The 18984-nt window shown below is 46.4% G+C and overlaps 1 protein-coding gene across 7 annotated transcripts in view; it reads left to right on the top strand.

Moving 5' to 3' along the window:
• Nucleotides 1-18984, top strand: part of CHL1 (cell adhesion molecule L1 like) — a 126363-nt gene that overhangs the window by 59872 nt on the left and 47507 nt on the right. For all 7 annotated transcript variants that reach the window (XM_050979136.1, XM_009091199.4, XM_009091197.4 and 4 more), the window contains 3 exons: nucleotides 8887-9076; nucleotides 10950-11055; nucleotides 12875-13065. In XM_050979136.1, the coding sequence (XP_050835093.1) occupies nucleotides 8986-9076; nucleotides 10950-11055; nucleotides 12875-13065 (388 nt within the window). In that variant the 5' untranslated portion in view covers nucleotides 8887-8985. The remainder of the gene's footprint in view (nucleotides 1-8886; nucleotides 9077-10949; nucleotides 11056-12874; nucleotides 13066-18984) is intronic.

Here is an 18984-nt window from a genome sequence, read left to right as displayed (position 1 = left end):
TTTTGGGGGATTTGCATCACCTCTGCTGGCAGAGGCTGTCGTTGGCAGTCACATCTGAGCACAAACTGCAGCCTGCTTTTATTTCTTTCCCTTCCCTTCCCTCTGTGCCTGGCTGCCACTGCCTCATCCCCATCACCCACCCCACCTGCTGCTGTCCTTTGCTTTCTGCTTCATGCTTGACCTGTGAGCTGAAATGCTAAAGGCTGTTGAAAATCTCAATTAATATAAAACTAGTTTCAGCCAGAAATGTGCTAAACTCCTTTAGGAGAGGTTGCATCTCCAGGAAATGCAGAATGGCAAAAGCCTCAGACAGCAGTTGAATTTTTAGCAGGCTGTGCTTTCAGGTGTGTCTAAAGCTCAGATCTGGGCTGGCTGGTGCCCAGCAGGGAGGGTGATGGTCACTGGGGGTTTGTAGGTCATGGCATTCCTCTGCTACAGCGTTATCTCCTCCTGCTGGAGTAATTTCTGTCTTTCCATTGGTTAAAGAAGGGATGATTTGTGGCCAAGCCTTCAGGTGGAGGGGATAAACCAGAGACACGTGGGGGGATTAGGCTGCTCTTACATCTGTGAATGTGCACATGTATAGCCAGACCCTTCTTTTATGGTGGTTTGTACAGGAATTATACAAAATGCACTTTATAGTGCAGTGGAGGGATACAGTCTGAAATTTCAGCATGGTACTTTTAATTCCACTCCAAATACCTTAGAAACTTGCTAATTAAATACTTGTGGGTTTCTCAGAAGGCTGCACAACATCTCCACGAGCAGTTTGTGCTGCAGGATGTGGTACATCCACCTCGAGTACACAACATTAAATCCAGATTTTCCCCTGAAAGAGAGGTTGGTGCCACAGTAGAGCTTGAAGAGAGGATTAGAGGAGATGAATGTAAAAATATGGATTAATTCCCACTCAGGAAAAGATTGTGTCTACTGACCTAAACTTGTGTGTCACAGGAGCTGCTCTAGTGGCCCAGTGCTCAGAGCTGCTGCCCAGTTAACCCAGTCCAAAAATGAACTGGAGAAGGAACAGTTTTGTGTGCAGTGAGAAGGGGCAGAAAAGCAATGAATTGAAAGAAAAAGGTATTAAATTTATGGAGGAGAGGTATTGGTATTATTAAAGAGCAGATCTGGCTCAGAAAGTCCCCAGACAGCTGCAGGAGGACAGAGGATTTCTGTTCTCCCTCTGAGCCACTGTGGGCTCACCTGGTGTGCCATGCCCCAGCTGTTGTCCTCAGATCAATCCAGATATTGGTGTTTACTCAGCTGTTTGAGAGCTTCCATCAGGGCAGAATTTGGTGCAGGTTTGTGTGCTCCTGCTGGAAGGAGTGGCCAGGTGGTTATCTCACCTTGCTGGGAAGTGCCATGCCAGCAGTGTCATCACTGGAGCTGAATGAGGTGGCCATCATCAGCAACAGCCCAGCCACAGCTCACACTCATTCCTTGGGCCATCAAGGGGTTAAAGCAGGTTTAATTCCCCCTCTGGGCTTTCTTGGGAGTCTTTATTGCAGGGGCTGTTCTGAGGCTTTTTGGAGGTTCCAGCAGCTCTGATGGGGCTGGCAAGGCTGAGTTCCTGAATGCCTTGGCAGGTTACAAACCCCATTTCCTCCTCTCTCCATCCCTGTGTGTGTAAAAGCCACTCAGAGCTGTAAGAAATGTGATCCCTGTGCTCGGTGCTTCAGCTGCCAGATGGACACAAGCAATTCAATCAGCTCTCCCAGGTGCTGGGCCATTGTGTGGGCAGAGGGGTGACCAGGAGAAAGCATTTATTGCTCCTTTAAACCATTTCAGAGCACAGGCTGTGATCTGGGGAGACCTGAGGGGATGGCTCTGCAGGATTTTGTTGGGAGCAGGTAAGGCAGTGCTTGTGGGAATGGGGAGCTGGGGCTGGCTGCCTTTTCCTGGGGCCACACCCTGGCATTCCAAGATGCTCGTGCACCTCATTCCCCTCAGCTCAGGGCAGATCTCCAGCAGAGACAGCAGAAATTGGGTTTGCACAGCATCAGTGCAGCCAGGGGACAGCACCATCTGTCACCCTGCCCAGCCCAAGGCTGACCTGCCCTCCCAGACAGCCAGCACCTGGCAAGCTGGCCCCCCAAATTCCTTGTTCATTCCTTCAAACTTTGGCCCAGGGGAATTAATTATATTGAACTGAATGGTTTACTGCTGCATTGTGCCACAGCCTCGTGTACATATTTCTTTTTTGATCATGTTCATTCCATTTTTAGAGTGGTTTTGGGGTTTGGAAATGGGAAGACTGATGGATTACAAAATTGGGAAAGCACAATAGTTTTAACCACAGTTGAAACACATAAATTCTGTGAAATAATGCTGAAGTTGTGTAACCAGACTGAAAACTTTTCCTTTAGATGTGCTGGTCCAGTAATGTTTGTGAAGTCCTTGGTAAGATAAATAATACATGGACTTTTCTCACTAAACCTCCTGAGAGTGGAATTGCATCTAAACCCAAAATATCCCTGTGCCTGTTGTGTGCTGCAGTGGGTTTGGAAATGCTTTGCCTTGGAAGGAAGAGCAGCTCTCTGATGCGGGTGATTATTTTAATCACCTCCAGCATATGCATGGGCTGCTTTTTTAAGAACTGAAAACATCCCAAAATATAAGGCTGGGGAAGAGTCAAGTGAAGGTTATCCTCACCCTGACACTGGCATGTCAGAAAGCTTTTAGGGGAATGGTGACACTGACACCTGAACTGAAATGGGGTCCTTAGGAATATTCCCTCTCTTTTCCAAACCCTGAGTGACTCTGCACACTGCTGGGGGGGTTCAGGGGGAGAAAAAATCTATAGCTGCATAAAAACTGGCACTGGAGCAGCATTTATGCAGAAATGCAGCAGAAATCTCCACCTTTCCCAGGTGAAGTAGGGAGATCCTTGAGGTGTGGAAAAGCTCTGAGGTGATGGATTCATCCTGTGAGCTCCCTGCCTGCATCCCAGGGCTGCCCCCCTCTGCTGGGAGCAGCTCTGGGAACACTTTGGAGCACATCTCCACATTTGGAGCACATCTCCACATTTGGAGCACATCTCCACATTTGGAGCACATCTCCACATTTGGAGCACATCTCCACATTTGGAGCACATTTCCTTTCCTTACCTGGTGAATTTTCCATGCCCCACCTGCTTTGCAGTGGAGCCCCTGTGCTCTGGAGCACTGAACTCTCCTACATTAACTGTTGATTTTTTTTTTTTTTTTTTTTTTTTGGATTAGGGTTGGGATTGAAAGTTCTTAAGTTCTTGAGATGATATTTTGTGTTTGGACTGAGATGTTTATCATTTCTTATTTATATTACAGTTTTATTAGTAGTCAGTTTACAGTATTTTATTCACAAGCTATAAAGTGTTTTGTATTTATTTCTATAAGGTTTTTTAAGGAAAAACTAATTAAAAAATAACAGTTAAATTATTTTTACTTTTAACTTAAATAATTACTTAAGTCTCGTAATGTGGGCTTTTTAATTTAATTATAAAATACTACTTAAACTTATGAAGAAGAAGGTGAAGAAGGACTGGTTATTGCTTTAAAACTTCTATTTTAGTTTTACATATTATTATTATATTTTAAAACTTTAAGTTTTCTATTATGTGATATTACACGCTTCTGTTTAAACTGTACACTTATAATCTTAGTTTTTTTAATTTAATTTTGGAAGTCTTCTCTATGGCTTCAGGTTAAATGTAGTATTTTCTTGAGGGTTTGTGTTTTTCTACACAGAAAATTTAAAATTTTCAGTATCTAAGGTTCTAACAATTAACAATTCCATGTGAAATCATTAAACCAAACTTTTATTTCTTCCTACCAGACAGGAATTTTTTTTTCCCCAGAGTTTTTTCTTGTTGTTCCATAACAACAGGAAAAACCAGAGTTTTTTTCCTGTTGTTCCTCAACAGGGGAGGCTGTAATTTCTAATTCCAAATATTTACCAGTCCTGTAACATCCGTGTCACTGAGAAATTAAACTTGCTTCTAGTTAATGAAAAGCTTGGCCAGGGGATGCACCAGTGTTCAGCTGTGGGGATCCATTTCTTTCCTCAGAATTTGTGTGCACAGGACTGAAACAAGGAATGTTTGAAGAGGGGACCAAAGAGCTGAGGTTGGTGCCATATTTAGTAGTGCATTATAATTTCTCTTGGAAGTGGCAGAGCAGTAATCTGGGAATTTTGGCTGTCATCCTGCTACTATTTATGAGCAATTTTAATGCAGTAATTACATGTAGGGGAAATTCTTCACTAGGTTGATGAGATAAATGGAAATTTAATCTTTTTTTTTCTTGTTTGGTTGTCCAATATTTTTATGGCATCCTTCTGGAAGCAAGGGGATGTAATAAAAGAATCTGGAACTGCATTGCTCCTTGGAAATACTGATAGTTTGAGAGATTTGCTCAGTGTAAGTTAAAGGCAGCTCATTAAACAAACAAATGAGCTGTCCTTAGAGCAATCAGTATTTACTATTAACTGAACAGCAGAGTAAATAATGGATTGCAGGTAAGGAACTACAGATAAGTATTTGCAGGGAATTCAAATGACTTGACTTGAGCCTGAGGCAGAGAAAAGCAAATAGGAAGTCAGAAAGAGGAGGAGGAGGGGGAAGAAGAAGGGAGAGGAGGGGCTGCAAATGTGACATTTGTTGGAGCAGTCCGTGTTCATTTGTGGTGCAGAAGAAAGGTTTTCCTGGGCAGGCTGCTGCCCCCAGCCCTGGTGCCAGAGGTGCTGCAGTGAGTCCACCTGAGGGCAAAGGAGGATGTGGAATTCTTGGGAAAAGAAGAAAAGGTTTGGGGGAGACCTTTTCAATTTTACCAGTACCTGCAGGAGGTTTGCAAGAACCAGGACACAGGGAATGGCTTCCACTGCCAGAGGGCAGGGATGGATGGGAGACTGGGAATTAGGAATTCCTCCCTGGCAGGGTGGACAGCCCTGGCACAGGTGCCCAGAGCAGCTGGGGCTGCCCTGGATCCCTGGCAGTGCCCAAGGCCAGGCTGGACACTGGGAGCACCTGGGACAGTGGGAGGTGTCCCTGCCTTGGGAGGGGTGGGAGAAGATGATTTTTAAGGTCCCTTCCACCTTAAACCATCCCATAATTCTGTGAAAAGCAGGGCTCTGGGCCTGACCCAGCTCGGAGAGCAGGGCTGATGCTCTTCCCAAGGTCAGGATTTTGCAAGTGGGTCCCTGGCGCTGTCCTAGCCCAAGGACAGAGCTGTGCTTTGGCACCAGTGAGACCAAAACCTGCCCCTGGCTGCCAAGGGCCTGCACAGCTCCCTCAGTCACTTCTCCAAATTACTTAGGCAGCGAAATTGTTCATTTGCTGGGAGCTGGCCCAGGTTGGGAAGTTTGGGTTTGGAGTTTAATCATGGTTGGAGTGAGAGATTGTTCTGCCTGGAGCTGGGGTGTGTGGCTGTGTCTGCAGGAGGATGGATGGGCTGTCGGGGGATATTGTTCATTAAGGAAGGGGCTCGGGGTGTTTTGGGTGCTGGAGGTGAGAGGGAAGGTTGGGGATTTAATCAGGATCTCTGCAGTGTCACTGAGGCCTGCTGGGACAGCCAAAGGTGTGACAGGCATCCAAAGCACCCAAAGCTCGGCAGCCCTGCCTAAATGTCACCTCAGAAAGGTGAAGAGCTCGGTCCAGGTCTCTGCAGGGAGGATGAGCCTCACCTGGCTGCCTGCTGAGCACCAGCAGGGCACAGAGGAGGGCACAGAGGAGGGAGCAGGTGTGGTATTGTCCACAAGGGTCCCAGGATGAGGGAAGAGACAAGAAAGTTGACTCCATGTATCAAAGGCGTGATTTATTATTTAATGATAGATAATATATTAAAACTATACTAAAAGAACAGAAGAAAGGATTTCACTAGAAGGCTGGCTAAGAATAGAAAAGGAATGAATAACAAAGTCTTGTCTCTGACCGAGACAGTCTGGACTGTTGGATTGTGATTGGCTCTTAATTGGAAACAGCCAGATGAGGCCAATCCCAGATTCCCCCCGTTGCATTCCACAGCAGCAGGTAAGAATTGTTTACATTTGTTCCTGAGGCCTCTCAGCTTCTCAGGAGGGGAAAAATCCTGAGGAAAGGATTTTTCATAAAAGATGTCGGTGACAAGCAGGGAGTGGGGCAGCTCAGGGAGATGTGGCTGAGGTGTTGGCATTCCATAATCACTGTCACAGCCTCTGCCACTCCCCAGGGATAGCAGACACAGGAGCACCAGCCTTATCTTGCTGGGAGGTTGCCACAAGGTAAATATCTCTGCAAGGAGCCTCTTGCTCGATTCCCACCAGCCCAGGGCTGCTCCTGATGGAATCCCCTCCCAAGGAACCAGCCCAGGTCCCAGGCAGCTGCAGGGAGGTGCCCAGGTGGAATTCCCAGCTGGGTGTGCACCAGGCCATCCCTGCTGCTCCCCCTGTGCTGCCTGCTTCCCGAGGCTGCTGCTGTCAGCCCCAGCATTAGTATGCAAGCCAGGGAGCAGGAGTGAGGTGCTAGACAGGCCGGCTAATTACAGCAGCCTGCAGAGGCAAGTCGGGCTGTGCCACATGATGAAGGATGCCCTGCTTGCTTGGAACATTGCTGCTCTGCTGTGGCACTTCATTTAAAAAAAATAAGAAAAAAAAATAAGGTGTGAGCTAATTGGTTTGGTTAAGGAATCGAGCTGTGCTTTTGTTTTGTTTTGTTTTTTTTTTTTTTTCTTGGATTTAATCTGAATTTTTAGAATGCTTTGTGGCACTCATCTAAAATGAAACTTGCTGTGACCTTAGCAAGCTGCACACCTCCTGTAATCCCAGCTCCCCTGCCTCTGGCTGCCATCCTGACCTGCCTGCTCCTGTCCCCAGAGCTGTCAGCAGATGGGGAGAGGAGGCTCTCGCTGCCACCACCGTGCCATCTGCAGGCAGCAAGGCTGCTCAGGTTTTATGAGCCTAAATTGTAATTCTGCATCCAGGGGGTTTTCTGTCAGAGCATCTGTTTTACTGCCATGACACAGATCCGGGGCTGAGCAAGTGCCAGGAGCAGGTGAGGAGGGGGACAGCCCCATCCTGCAGTGACAGCAGCCATCAGGTGGCTGCTGGCTGGGGCTGCTGCGTGTCCTGTGTGTCCCCTGTGCTGTCACACAGCCCAGGTTTGGGCAGGCTGAGCTTTGGAAAGCTCCACTGCTCACAAGTCAGAGCCAGGAGAGCTCAAACTGAGGGAACAGAACTGCTGATTTGCCTGATTCTGGCTGATTTACACCCAGGATAGCCTGGGGGTGCCAGCTGAGCCTGTCCCCTGCCCCTGTCCCCCCCAGTGCCCTTCTGCAGAGCGGGGCACTAAGCAGATTAGTCAGCTTCTTCCATCAGCAAATACTCTGGGCCTAAGATACTTAAAAGACATCTGGTTTTTAGCCTCATTTCTAAACAAATGAGGCTTATGTGATTATGGTGTCTGTGGCTCGCCCCTCGTTGGCCAGTTGCAATCCTCAGCTGGGGATTTTGGTCTCCCAGATGTGAACTTCCAGGAAGTTTCTGTGTGCTGGTGTGACCAGAACTCGTCCTGGAGGGAGGGCCACAAGCTGTGAGAGGGGATGTGCTGGGGGAACACATCTGTGTTTGCAGGGAGAAGCAGCCCCGAGGAGAAAACCCCCTTGGGCTGGAGGATGTGGCTGTGGGCTGAGCTCTGCCCCTGCCCAGCTGTGCTGGGCAAGCACAGCCATCCCCAGTGCCACCTCCTGCTGTCCCCACATGCCAACTGCTCCCGGGATTGCTTTTCTGATCCCTGGATTAGCAGGCTGGGATGTGCAAAGATACAGGAGCTGTGTGAGAGGCAGGCTCAGCTGAGCTGGCACTGCCCTGCTGGAGCAGAGCTGGCTGGGCCATGCCAGCCGGGTGGGTCCATGGCTGCTGCACCGTGGCCTTGGCTTCAGAGCTGTTCTTTCACAGGTGTGCTCAGCTGAGGTCTGAATTCTCCTGGGCCTGGTGTCCCTTAGCCCTGTGAGAGGGTGCACAGGGGAGCACAGCTCGTGCTGGTTCATAGTTCACTCAGGGACCGTGGATGGAGTTGGTGATCAGAACCCACTTTTGCAGCCTCAGAGTGCTTTGGGTTGGAAGGAGCCTTAAAAATCATCTTCTCCCACCCCTGCCATGGCAGGGACACCTTCCACCATCCCAGGCTGCTCCCAGCCCCAGTGTCCAGCCTGGCCTTGGGCACTGCCAGGGATCCAGGGGCAGCCACAGCTTCTCTGTGCCAGGGACTCCCACCCTCCCAGGGAAGGATTTCTTCCTGATTTTTGATCTAAATCAGAATTCTCTCCTTATCTTCTCTGTGAACTTCACTTAAATGCTCATTAGAGCTGGATCTGTCTCCTTTTTGCAGCTACACAACATTTTTGCCTTGTCATTCAGAAGCCAAGGATGTCCAGATGAATGTGTGAAACCCACAGAGTAGTTCTGGGACTGGGAGGGAATAGCAAAGGTTTCATGTTCTGCTTCCTAGTAAGGAACTAAATGAGACTGTGGCCTTCTCTGAGCATAAATGAAAGATAAAAGACAGATGAGATTTATGAACAAGGTCATTAGTGTACCAAATTTCTCTCATTAGATCTGTTACATTACTTTCCAACTTACAGAACTCTCATTGGAAAAATTTATGAACTGGAATGATGACAAATGCACCATATTCTAAACCATCCCTACTTTTAATTGCCAAAAAACAAATTGTATTTCTGTGCTACAACAGAGCTGTACTTTTGTGCATGTGGTTTTTTGTTAGAGGTTGTTCCTGAAGCCAGGGGATGGGGCTAGAGGGAAATGGACCATTTAGTGCAATTTAGCTGCAAACCCGAAGCATTGCTTTAATTTTATCACTGTGTCAGACCCAGGTTGATATTGCAGGCTAATATTGCTGTTTTTTCTCCTCACCAGACTCCCACTCTCACATCCCTGTGCCTGATTTGAAGTGACAGTGAGCAGAAGCATAAGGTATCTCTCATTCTGTTTGGACTCCTTGTTTACAGAAGAGTGATGGAGATGCTATTAAGCACAAAAGGCATCACCATATGCCTGTTTTTCTTTGTATTGAGTTTGGCAGCAGCTATTGAAATACCATTATCAGGTGAGTTGTAGTTATTTGCTGTGCACTTTGCTGGTTTTGTTTGATATTCTTTTGCAGCTATCCCTGAAGGAAAAAACACTAAATCCTCCTTTCCAGTTGTGTTCCATTTGGAATTTAATCTTGCCACAATGTGGCCTTTGGGAAATTCAGGTCTGATCAAAAGCTAAGCTGTCCTGTTTGGGCCTGCTTAAATGGAGCAGTAAAGTTGTCTAATAACCTCTCTCTGGTGTTTGCCATCCAACACAACGCTGAGCTCCCAGCCTTTGGGTTTGTCCTTCACTTCAATTCCTCATTTTGGCTCTGAATCCCCCTGCAGCTCGTTTGATGAGCATAAATCCCTCCTTCCTTGTCGTGCAAGCTGCCACTGCAGCCTGGGGAAGGAGCAGGTGGATGTCTCAGGGCCAGTGTTGGTCCCCAGGGGAGGATTTCACACTCTGTGCCCTGCCCCGGGGAGCGTCCCTCGCCGGCTGGGATGAATTCAAACTGCTTGTTTTACATGGATCATGAGCTTCCAGGACACGTGTCAAATGTGGGATGAGGCTCACAGGGAGCAATCCAAGGAAAGCCAGAGGACCCCTCTGCCTGGAGTACAGCCCAGACCTCCCCAGCTTTGCATTTTTCAGACATAAATGGACAGGAGGGTTGAAAACTACATTTAACTTTGTTGTTTTGGTTGCAAAAAAACCAAAAAAAGCAAGAAAGCAAAACTCAACAATGTTAGGATTTATTAATTATGGTGGGTAAAAAATAAAGAAGTAAACCTAAGGAAGAATAAATTTAGGTTCTTTTCAGGGTCTCAGAGTAGGACATGGGCCAGTTTCAGGGCATCCTGTGGATCTGCCATGAGCTCTTAGCACTCTGGAGCCTGCCAATAGCCCTGGCTGCAAAGAGGAAGCCAACCAAGGAGGTTTATAGGATATTTTTGTAAAACTATCCAAATTTGCATTGGGAAGTAGAGGTTTTTGGGTTTTTTTTCAGGAAGGAACTGCCGTGGCTCCTTGTGTTTCACTAAAGCCAACGTGGAGCTGTGACTGTAAAGCAAAGGACAAACTCTCTGGGCATCCACTGCTTTTATGAACCTACCCCAGGGAACCACCTAACCCTTAATTAGCTGTAATGAAGCATTTTATATTATAATAAAAAGTTATTTCTGATCAGGGGAGCTGGTGGGCTTGCAAGTGTTCAGCTGTGAGACCATGTGACTTGACAAGACACTGATTTTCACTCCAGCTTTGAGCTCCCTGCACTTAAAGCAGCACACAAAGAGCATTTTAATTCTCTTCCTGGCTGTTTGTAACAATGGGGTGATCCTATTATCCCAGCTCCACTGCAGGGAACATTCTCCTTCCTCTGTTAACACGGGCTTTTGCAACACTTTAATTCCCTCAGAAAAAAGCAGAAGTTGGTGCAGCCTCCGTGCGTGACCAGGCAGCTGCACCCTGGGGCAGACATTAAACCAGCCTTGCAGTCCATGGGTTTTCTGGCAGTTTTATCCAGGATGGAGGCAGCACTTTGCTCCTTCATGTGTGTGCATCTGTGTCTGGATTAAATCCAGTTTCTGACTTCACTGGGAATAAATTGGCCAGGCCACGGTGCCAGCTTTGGCTCTGGTGTCCCAGCTCCCCTCTGCCCTGGGTGGGTCTGGAGGGCAGGCAGGGTGGCACTGTCCCCCTGCCAGGCCTTTCTTTGGCCGTGGAGGCAGTGACAGTGACCAGAGGGTATTGTCCATGCCGGGGAGGGGATGATCCTCTCTTTCCCAAGGCAAGGCTCACTCTCTGCAGGAATAATGCAATCCTGCCATTGTTCCTCTCCACTCGAGGGGAGCCCAGTTTGGCTGGAACTCTGTTTTAACCCAGTTCCTCTTTGTGTTCAGTTTCCCAGCTTCCAACAATCACAGAGCAATCCCACACCCAGGTTGCCTACCCCTTTGATGAGGACTTCACCATTAAATGTGAAGCCAGAGGAAACCCCCAGCCCACGTGAGTACTGCTTGGAGAAGCAAACAGAAGCTGAGTTTGCTTTTAACCTTTGCCAAACATTGTGTCTGTCAGGAGCTGCTGCACAAAAACCTGCTCATCATCCTCAGAAGGGAAAAGATTTGGCTTTCCATTCAGGCCATTCAGCTTTTGTTGCTCCATCCCTTCCCCTCACCCTGTGAATAGGTATCAACATGGTTTTCCTTGCTGGGGGATGCTTCATTTCTCTGGCACGTGCCAAATTCATCCCCTGGCTTTTAAAAATATCTTGTCTGGGTTGTGCTGCAAAAGATGGGCTGTGTCATGGTAATCAAAGGGGCCCAGCTGTTCCTCTGCCTCTTCCACAGCAACCCTTAAAATCCCAAACACATTAAACTGTGTATTCAATCACCAATTTGCATTTTATCAGATGCCTTGTCTGTACCTAACCTCAGCAGGGCCATAGTGATGGTGCAGACAGACACAGAAGGAGTTATTCAGATAAATATCCAAAGATAAGCTCTGTGCATTTTACACCAGTGTGGAAAAAAGAAAGATTTTTAATGTGAATGTGACTAACAAGAGTGTAATAATAACACAGTGAAAACTCCTCCCGAGGCTTTCACCACTGAATGGTGTTTGGGCTAAATTAATAGCTGGTTTGAATAGCATTTTTTCTCTTTAATCCTTCCCTTCTCCTTTCTTTGCAATACAATTTAATCTTTAGAAGGCATTCTTCTATTTAGATCAAGACGATTTGGTTATTTTTAATTGAGCTCTGAAAGGGGATTTGTAGCGTGATGACAAATTCCCTTTGTTCCACTGTTTGTCAGTGCAACAGTGAAAAGTTTCCTGGTGTATTTAAATGATGTGGGACTGCCTGTTAGGTGAGGGCATCCCATAATCCCTCCATCCTGGAGCAAGGATCCCATGATCCCTCCATCCTGGAGCAAGGCCATAACCCTCATCCTGAGCAAGGATCCATATCCTCCATCCCTGAGCAAGGATCCCATGATCCCTCCATCCTGGAGCAAGGATCCCATATTCCCTCCATCCTGGAGCAAGGATCCCATATTCCCTCCATCCTGGAGCAAGGATCCCATATTCCCTCCATCCTGGAGCAAGGATCCCATAATCCCTCCATCCTGGAGCAAGGATCCCATGATCCCTCCATCCTGGAGCAAGGATCCCATATTCCCTCCATCCTGGAGCAAGGATCCCATGATCCCTCCATCCTGGAGCAAGGATCCCATAATCCCTCCATCCCTGGAGCAAGGATCCCATATCCTCCATCCTGGAGCAAGGATCCCATATCCCTCATCTGAGCAGGATCCATATCCCCATCCTGGAGCAAGGATCCCATGATCCCTCCACCCTGGAGCAAGGATCCCATGATCCCTCCACCCTGGAGCAAGGATCCCATGATCCCTCCATCCTGGAGCAAGGATCCCATAATCTCTCCATCCTGGAGCAAGGCAGTTTTGCCAAGACCATTGAAGTGCCAAAACACTGTTTTTGTTGGTAATTATTTATTCTCTTAAAACCAAAAAGAAAGGTACATCTGCCACCAAATTGATGCAGTTTGCACTGCAGTTTTCAGCTGTCTGATTTTAAATCAGTTTAGGCAAATTTGAGTCCATCTGAGAACTGCAGGTACAGGAAGAGCATTTATCAAAATCACCCCCAGCAGCATCACAGCTACAGATGGAGCTGTGGCAAGGAGAACCTCCTCTTCCATCCAGTTTTTCCTTTTATTTTGCTAAAACCCTCTTGGCCCCGTATTTACCCCTCATTAATACCAGAATGCTGTCCTGGGTCCTCTAACATTTCTTCTCTTTTTCAGCTTTAACTGGACTAAGGATGGAAAACCATTTGATTTATCATCTGACCCCAGGATAGTCACATCCAACAGCTCTGGAACTTTTGTGATCCAGAACAGGGGAATCATCAACAATTTCCAAGGGAAATATCGCTGCTTTGCATCCAACGTGCTGGGAACTGCCATGTCAGAGGAAATTGAGCTGATTGTTCCAAGTAAGGGCTTCATTTCTGCTTTGAATTTGTAATTATTACTTTTATTGTTAGGATGAGAACTGTCTTGCCACAAAATAAATGGGAAAGAACCAGCTCACATGGCAAACTAGTGAACATTCAAAGAAAGTGGTAGTTTCTTCTTGGAATAATCTAATTTAATTCCTGGTTTTGAGGACAGAAACCAAATCTGGATGCAGGATTGCAGACCACTGAACTATCAACTCCCACAGGTTCTTTATTCCTGCGAAATAGCAATGGATGCAAATGTTTGAAAACTCCAGGGGAAGTGATTTGATCAGCTGTGAGTTCATTAATCTGATGTCAGCAGCATTCAGGGTTTGGGATAAATACTGATGGGGAGAAGAATAAAGCACTGGAACTGGATGGAAAACAAGCTTAAAAATAAAGCAGGGAGAAATACTGATCCTAGAAATTTGTGCTTCCACTGATAGCACGGAGAAAGGGCAGAGAGGGAAATGAGGGATTAAGGACCAGGTTTGTAGAAGTGGCATGAAATTTATGGATAGAATCAAAGAATTATTAAGGTTGGCAAAAAGCTCTTAAAATCAGAGTCAAGAGTCCTTAACCCAGCCCAGCCAGGTTCAGTTGAACCGTGTCCCAGAGGTGAAACAGCTGGATTGTACCAATCCATTTAATCACCTGTGGCTTGGAATAGGAACACAAATTTTGCTTCTAAATTCAGGATTGAAGCATACAAAATGAGAAGAGGAAAATCAGAAGCAGAATCTTCCCAGTGGGGTTGAAAGGACTAGAAACTCCCCCAGCTCCATGGTGGAGCAGGTGGGAGCCTGGGGCAGGTTTTAGGATGCAGTTCAGTGGCAGAGATGGAGAAAAGCAGCAGTGCAGTGGGTTTTTTCAGACGAGATCCTGCATTTCCAAGCTCCTGCAGTATTTTGTGATCAGCTATCTGACAGCTCCATGCTCAGGTGGAATCCTTGTGGCAGGGGGTGCATCCACAGCTTTCTCAGCCCACAGTGACAGCAGGTGGCTGCTTTGCTACAGAAACCACTTCTGGCAGATCAGCACAGATCCAATGGGCTGTGAGAAACATGAATAAACATTTTTGTTCTGTCTTCAGCATAGGAAATAATCCTGAGAAGCATTCCAGGCCTGGCCAGGGCTGGGAGAGCTGTGGGGCTGTGGGCACATTGAAAACAAGACATTGCAGGGGCTGGGAGGGGTCCTGGGAGGGAGCTGCTGAGGCTGCCATGTAAATGCATTTTCTGAGTGCTCCTCATGAAAGACACACTTGTCTTCCTTCCATCCAGCTTCATGGATCTCTTTTGACTTGGGAAATCTATTTCATGTTGCAGTGTGCCACACAGTCATTCCAGAGCTTGGTGTTGGCTGAGGAATTTGCAGCATTCCAGGTGTTGCTGGGTGGTTCAGGCTCCACCACCTTGCAGCTGGTTTAGGGCAGAGCTTTCCAGAGCAGAGGGGAATTGCAGAAAGCTTTGGGACAGTGAGTTGAGGTTTATTGAGCTGCTGACAGGGTAGGATGGGCAGCTGGTGGCAGCTGGAGTTCCAGGCAGGGACAGGAGAGTGATGCAGTTAAACTTCAGAAATAGTTTTTGACTTTGGAGTCTGGCCAGGGCAGTGGGGTCAATACAACTTCTCTTAAGCAAAATATCTCAAACTCATTACATCTGAGAGGAGTTAAAGTGCTCAGTGTCCTCTTTGTACCTCCAGCAGCAGAATATTCTACTGAACTAAAAAAGATGGAAAACAAGGAGTTGATGTCTGTATTTGGGATTATTGGATCTGTATTCAGAGAGGAGATTTTTAGCTTTTCATGAAGAGCAGTCTAGAGTAGCTTAAGTAGATATTAAAGATATTGGGAGTGGATGGCAACAAATTTATGGAGAGGTTGCAAACATGGTTGTTACCAAAAGCAAGAGGAATTTTAGTGCTAATAAATGCAAATTCCCAAACCCAGAGAAAAAAAAAAAACATGGTACAGATAATGTATTAGAGGGATTTACCCAACTCCCACATCTTTTAAAGCACATTTGCTGTTATTAGAACTCTTCTGCCATCAGTTCTTTCATTTTCATCAGTTCTTTACACTTTCAATGTAAAAGCTGCAAATTAAATCAGGATTCAGAGAGGAGTAGAAGGCACCTTTGATTCTCTGAAGTGCTCTACAACTGCACCCCAGGGAAAGAGCTGCTGGTGCACAGACCTGCTGTGAATCAGAACCTGCCAGGGAGGGGCTGGGGGTAAATCACCTCTGCTCACCCCCGGGTTTGGGAGCACACACTGGTACATGTGAGATCACTCCCTGCATTCAGGATAAGGATGCAGAGGTGGCAGAGCTGTGCCAGCTGCATTCAAGTCAGATGTAAAGCTCCTTGGCAAAGTCACCGTGCCAGGGAAGAGAAGAAAACCCCGGCGAGGCAGAGCAGGGCAGTTTCTTTCATAAATTACATTTCCACTGCAGAAGCAGAATAGTGGGTCTGTAAGGCTGCTGCTGAAAAGGAGAACAAAAGAGTGTTTACTCACAGTCATCATTCCAGGGAAGCAATAGAAATGTCAGCAGAAATGATCATTAAATCTCACCTACATAATGAAAATAGCCCACCTCCCCTATGGAGGATGACATTAAGGAGAGGGGGAAGAATGGGCTCTGAGGATCTCGATGTGTTTGCAGCACTAACAAAGGCCAGATTGTTACAAGATACATTCAGCATGAAAATGAATTTAAATGGTGAGAACACAGACTTCAGCTCCCCTCCTCCAGCATTTCGGGAATCTGCTGCTTGAATTAGTGAGCAGGCCCAATGCCAGAGGAAGGAGAAGAAGTACAGTTTAAACTTCTTTAATTAACTGTGCTGTAAAAGGCTCTTCACGGCAGACTGAGTTAAGATTTATGCTTGGTATTTCTAAAGCTGCTGCTCCAAAAGACCAGAGACCTGAGGATGGAGAAATTGGCTGAATGTAAAATTCTCCCGTGGCAGGCTGTTCTCTGATGTGATGTCAGTGCAAGAATTGCCAAAGAAACCAGACCTGAGTTAATATTCAAACACTCAGGTGTGAACATCCTGAAATCAGTGCAAGATCCTGAGCTGATACTGAAGGAGGAGGTCTCAGTTTTGTGAAGGTTTTGGTGTAGCTTTTAAGGAAGAGAAAACAGCAATTCACTGCGACTTTGCAGGTGATGGGATGAAATTTAACCCTCTTGCCTCCTAAGGCAGGGACCTTCACGTGTGGCCACCTAAACCAGTGGGCTAGCCCTGATTCTTGCCTGTGGCCATCATTTGGAAAAGGATAACAGAGATTTACACAGAAAAAAAAGCTGTCACTGATTCCATTCCACATCCTCAGGGCTGAGTGGACTCCCAGCCACGCTCTGACAGCCAGGCTTTGGGAACTATTTCAATTTAAGGCAGCAATTAAAAAATCCATAAACAAGCAGGGTCGTATCTCATAAACAGTTCAAAGGCTGCAATGGAAATTACAGATTTAACTACTGCTCCTGCTCCATGGATCAGAATATCAATTGAGGCATGGAGATGAGCCCTGGAAACCTCCCAAGCTTCACTCAGTGCAGCTCAGCATCAGGGACTGCAAGTCATGGTTCAGATTCCTTGAAGTGTTGGGTTGTTTGCTGTACAGGATACAGATCTGTATGAAAAATCATAATTAGATACTAATTTAAGTGTCTAACGAGCTGGAAATTTCGAGGTTACAGGAAATTCTGGACTATTTCTGCTTTGCCTCACTTTTACATCCTTTAAGGGTTTATTTGCAAGGAAAAATATGAGACTATCTGTGATGGATCAGCCTAAGCTCTCCTTTATCTCAGGATATCTTCAGTAGAATTCACAGGGAAGGTTATAAAACCAGATCTGATGCTTTTCTACAATAATTTCACAACGTATTTGCTGATTGCTGATTTATCATCCTGAATTCCCTCCATTTTACACCTGATATTGGTAGAAGCGAGACACAGGGATCTCAGGGGCAGGTGACCTGGAGAAATGCTTTTCCTTTGTTCCATTTCTCAACACTTGACCCCAAAACATGTAAAATACCTGATGGGATGGGCTCCATTCTCACTTAAACTGGAATAAATTGCCATAATTGATACAGTTTTAGTGTGAAGCCACTGTAATCAGCTGCAGGACAAAAACTGAGCTGCAGGACAAAAACTGAGCTGCAGGACAAGGTGTCCTAAATGAATCCCTGAGTAAATCTGGGGCAATGTTGGTGACTGGAGTTCCCAGCTCTGCTTGCTGTATTTCTGAACCTCTGTTTCTGCTATACTCAAATTAAGCCTTTCTATTGCACTGTATTGGTGTCTCTCCTGTTTGCTTTAGGTTGAGAAACTGCATTTTCTGAAGGGATAAGGAGGAGAGCCTCAGGCTCCTCTCTGGGTTTTTTCCCAGCCCCCCAAATTTTGTGCTCCAGCCTGGTCTCAAGCCCAGCTCAGTCACTGAACTTGGAGTCTCCCCAGGGATTAAACAGACCCTGGCTCCTTGCACAAATGACTCTGGCCACTGATAATCTTCTCTTTCCATGGCTCACACACTGTCAGAGCGCTTCAGTTCTGGTTTTTGAGTGCAGCCTTGTCAGGAAAAACCCCTTGGTCAGCCAAGCCTTTTCCAGGAGTGTTTGAAGAGGTGTCACGGAGGGATTTTGGGAGATTCTCCCTAGCTGGAGTTGGGAGTGCAGCTTTCCATCCTCCCTGTGGCTGTTCCACTCACACCCCATGATTTGTGTGTGGTGAGAGCCCCAAATCCCTCTGCTGTCCCCTGTGCCCTGGGGATGTGGGGAGCAGCACCCAGAGCTGTGCTGGATCCTCTGTCCCCTCCCATCACATCCCTGTGTGGGGCATTCATGGAACATTGATGGAACAGTGCCAGTGCTGTCACTGCAGAGACATCAGCTGGGATTTTCAGTGGCCATGGGCTGCACTGAGAACTCTGTGCAACATCAAACACTTCCACAGCACAATTTATTCTGTGTTTATTTTATTTGGCTGTGGGGTTGAACTCAGCTGTGATATTTTCTGTGATCAGCCACAAATCAGTGGTGATTGATTCTGGAATATCCTCTAATTAGAACATAGGAGCCCTGGAAAAATATCCAAAATATTGCCTGCATAGACATCCCAAAGATGGATGTGCAAAAGGCAAAGCCTAATGTGACAGAAGCCTTTTATTGTGAATAAATCTGAATTCAGCAGCAGGTATTTTTTCTAGTGTTTGGGACCAGTGGGACCCCAGCAAAAAAATTATGCTTGTCAGAGGGTTTGGCTGAGGAATTTATCATGAGTTTTCATTTCTTGCAAAGCTTCAAGGATTAAACATTCGAATTTATCATTATGAGGATCGAAATCAAAGTTTTCCAATGCTTTTCATGGTGAACTGAGAAAAAAAAAAAACCAAAACAACCAGCATGGAAGGACCTGTGGTGCAAATACTTGTTGGAGGTGGAGGACATTTGGGGTCAAATTGCTGCTTCCCCCAGTGAAGTCCAGCTGCCAACATCTGGCCCCACGTTGGAGATGAATGTCTGTGCTGCCAGCTAATGACACCAGGAGTGTGACTTGTCACTGTCTCCTGGTGGGACTCAGTAAATTTCTGTATAATTCTGTAATTACTGGCCACAGAAATTCCCTGAGGAGCCCAGTGGTTATGGCACCCAGCTGGGATTTCAGAAACCCAGATGTAGTTCTGCTAAATGAGGCAAAAAATGGGTTAGAACAAGGGGTTCCAATGTCCTAAATTTGTGATGCCATATTAGTCCATTTGCTGATCTCATTGGTGTGGTCAGAAATCCCTTTATCCTTCCCTGATCCAGCTTATTGAAAGTTTTGTTGGGAGTGACGTGCTTTGGGGGATAAATAAGCTTTAGATCAAGAAATTGGCTTTTTCCTGCTGGAAAATATTCCAC

The sequence above is a fragment of the Serinus canaria genome, chromosome 12 (genome assembly GCF_022539315.1).
Source record: "Serinus canaria isolate serCan28SL12 chromosome 12, serCan2020, whole genome shotgun sequence".
Classification (NCBI taxonomy): Eukaryota; Metazoa; Chordata; class Aves; order Passeriformes; family Fringillidae; genus Serinus; species Serinus canaria.
This window is presented reverse-complemented; position numbering and strand designations above follow the sequence as displayed.